The 5,486-nt window shown below is 30.7% G+C and overlaps 1 protein-coding gene across 1 annotated transcript; it reads right to left on the bottom strand.

The window, feature by feature from the left end:
• Positions 1 to 214: 214 nt before the first annotated feature.
• LOC133179457 (prostate stem cell antigen-like) lies at positions 215 to 4,105 on the bottom strand. Its single transcript, XM_061314212.1, has 3 exons — positions 3,790 to 4,105; positions 2,421 to 2,549; positions 215 to 1,105 (listed from the first exon to the last, which is right to left on the bottom strand). The coding sequence occupies exons 1-3, from the start codon at positions 3,842 to 3,844 to the stop codon at positions 837 to 839; spliced, it is 453 nt and encodes a 150-aa protein (XP_061170196.1). The 5' UTR covers positions 3,845 to 4,105; the 3' UTR covers positions 215 to 836.
• Positions 4,106 to 5,486: the final 1,381 nt, after the last annotated feature.

Here is a 5,486-nt window from a genome sequence, read left to right as displayed (position 1 = left end):
AAAAACACCTAATATGACATACTGTACAGAATTATTTTGAGAAATCGACGAAATTCAAAGAATCAATTTAAGGACTCCTGATTTTGTGTTTTTTTTTTCTGATATGGTTTGTGAAAAACCAAGGCGCACGCGGGCGCTAAACGTAGAATTAACTTGGACATGTAGTATATATAACAGAGGTGTATTTTTTTTTTATATATATGTATATATTCAATATTGATGATTATATTTCCTCTAAACACATGAAAAAATTGCATTTGTATTTCAATAAAATATATACATAAATTTTAAATTTTCTTTTGTAATCAAAAGGATTATAGGCATTCTGTATTATAAAACAACTTTTGACAATTTATATTACACTAAATAAGGTCAAATTTGTTTTTCTCCCAATCTCTATCAACAAAGGGTTCCTTTAAATAATTCCCAGTCTTCCATTATATCTTCACTATATCTCTCTCACACTTTGGAGAAACACCTTTTAATTTAAAAAAAACAGCAACTAGTTTTACGAGTAATGTGCACGAAGATTGCTCTATCCTTCGTCATGAAATCGATGTTTGTTTTTTGTTTGTTTGTTTTTTTTTCTTTTTCGTTTTATGATTTTTCTGTCAAAACTTAAAACTAAATTCATGGAGAAATGGGAAAAGTAACCAATGTTGCACTGCTCTTTTCCCAAGTTTCTTCGATTTTCAGCATCAAGTGAGAATGCCATTAATGGTGCTGTAGGAGAAAAAACACAAATCCCAAACAGAATCACTGTATCAATTTTGCTGCTCCAGTTTTGTAGAATTTATGGCATTGGAAGACGTGTCTGAAACTTAATTACATTCCAGTTATAACATCAATACAGAAATGTACTTGTTCACAGAAATTATCAAGTAAAGGAAAATATAATCCAATATTTGTCTTAATAACGACTTGGTCCTCAGAGATGATATTGTTCCGGAAGCCGCGTGTATATTGCATTTGTCATGGTGACAACAATAAACACACACCCATCCTGGACTGACTAGATTACAGGATCTGTAGTACTCCTGCTTCTGAAGGTGACAGGACACATTCGTTGTACAAGACTTCAAAATGGAAAGCCTCTCTGACACGTCTGGAAAAAAAGTTTGCATCATTACAGTACTTTTCGCACAAAAAAATGTTCTACAGAAAAGATTTTGTTATCTGGGCAAAATCCTAAAATAATTTATTATTATAATTTAAAATAAAGAAAACAAAAGACTAAAAGACATAAACGGTCACCTGAGTTATTTTTTATTTTAAGTGAATAAGGAATTAAAGGAGAAAAATCGTAAAATTGAAGGAGCCTTGCCCTAGTACAAGAACCCCTGATTCACGCATTGGTTATGAATTGAACACATCTGATAAAACACCCCTGCTCATTGAAACTACTGCATATACTTGGATTGTCTGCTTAATGTGTATGTTATATAGAGATTTTCAACAAAAAATGCATTTTTTTTTTATAATATATGTAGAGCCACGCCCTAAGACCACAACCCCTAACCCTAGAGGCACCCTTGCTCATCATATAACCATGCATTTAATTTGTGTGCTAAATACCAGATACAGAGGATTTTCAATGAATTATATGTAATACATTTTCAATATATGTTCATAGGACCCTGCCATAACACCAGAACTCCTGATCCTTGGGTCATAAACTTTGTAATTTAGGTCGATGCTCTCTTGCTCATCATAACCATGCACAAGTTTAGTTTGTCTGCTTTAAACCCAGGAACGGGAAAGAAGATTTTCAAAGAATTAATCATTTTCACTGTATTATGAATAGAGCCCCGTCCTAACACCAGAACCCCTTTGGCAATGAATTTTGTGTCTTAGGTAGAGGCACTCTTGCTCATCATTGCCATGCACCTAATACTGCTACCAAGGAAGAAAGAAGTTTTTCAAAGAATTAATGCATTTTCACTATATGATCACTAGAGTCCCATTCTAACACCAAATCCCTTGTCTCAAGGGCAATGAATCTCATAATTTTGGAAGTGGTAATGTTCATTATAATCATGCACTTAGGACAAAAACAGGTAGCAACAAGTCACCTGAGTGACTTAGGTGACCTAAAATGGGGGGTAGGTGGGTGGGGGTTGATATATCGATACTGTATACAACATCGATTTCATTTACAGCTCATTAATGATAATTGATTTTGCTTTGTTTAAAGAACTTGTGCAGATGCTTATGTTTATTGCATTAAAAAGTACAAAAAAAAAGATGAAAAAATCTTGTTTTGTAAAACTGAACTTAAAATTAGAAGTCTCTGATGAGACTTTAGTTCTACTGGTTTCCTACTTGCACCTCGGACTATTTGTCTTTTAACCAGTACAACTAAAAAAAAAATGAATTAAAAAAAAGTTTTGCCTGGATATGACGTAATTGTTTGATTTTACCTGAGTATGACGTAATTGTTTGACAGGTGTCCATTCCTCTATCACAGCGTTGAACATTATAGTCATCTACACAATGTATATTAGTCTTCTCATTAGTACATTGGTAGCAGTTTAAGGACTCGCTTTCACCTGTGGATATTTTGAAGAAAATAAAAACAGTCATTTCAATATATATATATATATATATATATATATATATATATATATATATATATATATATATATATATATATATATCTCAACAGAGGGAGAGAGAGAAGTAAAATATGTTTGAGGGGTGATAGAGGTATAAGTTAATCGCTTTTTTTGAAAAAAAAATTAAAGATGGATAAAACTAAAGAAGAGTTATTCTTACTTGTTCATTTTAATTTAACTATTACCTAAGCAAAGATTTATGCTAAATAAACCATAATATACTCAGTGGTATGAATTTGTAATTGATTGCAGCAATTAGTATTGTTTACTTGTTTGTTTAAAACTGGTTTATTGAGCTTTCGTATTAACACTTAATTCACAACTGTTTTTCAGAATATAACATTTCAGGACAAAGCAACACATGTAGTTGGTAATACGTTACTTTAATCCATTTCAAGTATTGCTCTCTCTCTCTCTCTCTCTCTCTCTATTCCAAAATCACAATTTAAACTGTGTAAAATATGTGTTATCTCACATCTTCGAGTTAAACTTATTGGTTAACATTTTATTGAAAGATGACGGGCTCGAAAACCCTGATATCCATCTCAGTTTGTAACTATACAAAATATACAAGTAGTTTCAATTCTTGTTTAAGTTGTTAAAATGTATACGAAAACTCATGGTAGATAATGAACGCAGTAATGGAAATCAACAGATATTATCGACAGAAATAAGATCAGTAAACCTTCTCGTTTTTACAGATTTAGTAAATGGGACTTTAATTATAACAGATATATATATATATATATATATATATATATATATATATATATATATATATATATATATATATATATATATATATATATATATATCAGAAAGAAGTCTTACAGAGTTAATTAATTGAAGTTGTCATTATGTTATCAAGAGCAATCGCGTATATGTTCATGTAATGTGATAGATCTATAAGCAATGGTAGCAATTAAGGAAAATAAAACTTATCAGAAATACCCTTTCCTTTTCTGACTGAACTATATCATAAAAGATCCCCCTCCCTATATCTTGGATTGTATTTGAGTAAATCAAATACGCCAAGTAATCTATCACAAATCACTTGAGATGTAGCATTATCATATTAAATATGTATACTTTGGTTGACTTGCATAAACAAAGTAGAAATATACGAGATAAATCAATAATTTGTGAAAATTGTGGAGAATGAAATTGAGCTTACCTTGAAGAAGTGTAACATAGACAAAAACCGTTAGAGAAAAGTGCCAAGCGGGCATCCTTCGGTTAATCCCTATATACTCCGCACGTTCTTGATTTTTATTTGCGAGACACAAGACGTCATGGGTTGATACTTTTCTATCCCAAATTGCATTTTGTCGCCTTCGCTTCCTAAAGGGGTCGACTTAATAGGAGTCTATTGATTAACATTTTGATTTGTTTCATTTTAGTTCTGCGATCAATAGAGAACGAATTATGCCCTATGTGCAGTCAATATACCAGCGACTTTGGATATGAAATAACCAGCGAATCGATGGCAGAATGGGACCATCAAGTACTTAACGTATATGCACTGAGAGGAATACTTTACTGGTCAGCTTATTGGTGACTGGACACTGGTCAGCTTATTGATGTCTGGACACTGGTCAGTCCAGAGACCGAACATTTACTTCAATTGTTTTTTTTTTTTTTGCGGGGGGGGGGGGGGGGTATATCAAAGTTAAAACTGCATTGGGTGTTAGAATTCAGACAAATATTTAGTATATTAGTTTAAATTATATATATATATATATATATATATATATATATATATATATATATATATATATATATATATATATATATATATATATATATATATATATATATATATTATGAAAATATACTCTCGGTGTCTCTTCGCAACAATGAAAATTTGTAAACAATAAAAGAAATTATACAGATTTATAGCTTCCAAACCAAAATTTTATAGTCCATTATAACTAAAAAGAATAAAATAAGGTTAAATTGGAACCCTCATCAGAAATATAAGTCAACGTTAATAATCTGTAATTATAAACATACCCAATTAATTGACTCTTTGATTATTGATTAAAAAGATCAGTATTGGTTTTGAATTCCAGCTAGGACATGCAGTGGTCAAAGGAAGGTGATAGAAAAACCAATAAAAGGACAAGCATCACCTTTTTTGGCGGGGATGAGAGGGGGTGTTATACAATATTTTTATTTAAAAATGATTTTTATCTTTCTCTTGTTCTCATATTAATCTGTAAGAGACTAAGAGTATGATATAATACAAAGCAGTCCAATTATATTCCTAATATTCCTAATATTAAATAAGTAAGAAAATTAGATGTAATACAGCTGTCCAATTTTATTCTTAATATTAAATAATATGAAATATTAGATATTAAAAAGTTTTCCATATGTATGCCTCTCAAAATTAAGATTTATTCTAAAGTAATCATTATCTACTTCACAGTTACGTAGAAAAGATTTATCGTGGTTTCATTATTTTTCGTTGAACACCAATTTAGTCGTTTTCTTGGCTGATTCAGACAATGAAATTAGGTGATAACAATTAAACTAGAACTTTGACTAATTACAGAATAGTACGAGGTAGCTGTCAATGATCTCACGTACATATCAACAAAAATGAAAAAAAAAAAAAAAAAAAAAAAAACCTACACACTCAAAAAAGGTAGTTTTGTCATTATAGCATTTAATAAAAGTCTTCACCAAAAGGCATGCAATAATTTTTCAGGATGGCAGAGTTTTTTGGAAACAAAATTTAGCTTGTCATCAGGTGTTCCATTATTTAACTCGTAACACGAACCCAATCAATGGAGATTTTATTACTAGAGATAGACTAAAGGAATCGATCAGTGTTGTCTGTGAAATTAACAAGACACAGGATGTTTG

Source organism: Saccostrea echinata, unplaced genomic scaffold, assembly GCF_033153115.1.
Source record: "Saccostrea echinata isolate AGI-Se365-2 ecotype Australia unplaced genomic scaffold, CSIRO_AGI_Sech_v1 ptg000004l, whole genome shotgun sequence".
NCBI lineage: Eukaryota > Metazoa > Mollusca > Bivalvia > Ostreida > Ostreidae > Saccostrea > Saccostrea echinata.
This window is presented reverse-complemented; position numbering and strand designations above follow the sequence as displayed.

Bases quoted from the DNA above. Each gene is read 5' to 3' on its own strand.
- LOC133179457 (XM_061314212.1), bottom strand. From the start codon at position 3,844: ATGCCCGCTTGGCACTTTTCTCTAACGGTTTTTGTCTATGTTACACTT. The intron at 2,550-3,789 runs GTAAGCTCAATT...AAATATCCACAG, and splicing joins CTATGTTACACTTCTTCAAG to GTGAAAGCGAGTCCTTAAAC. The intron at 1,106-2,420 runs GTAAAATCAAAC...CTTTTTTTCCAG, and splicing joins AACAATTACGTCATACTCAG to ACGTGTCAGAGAGGCTTTCC.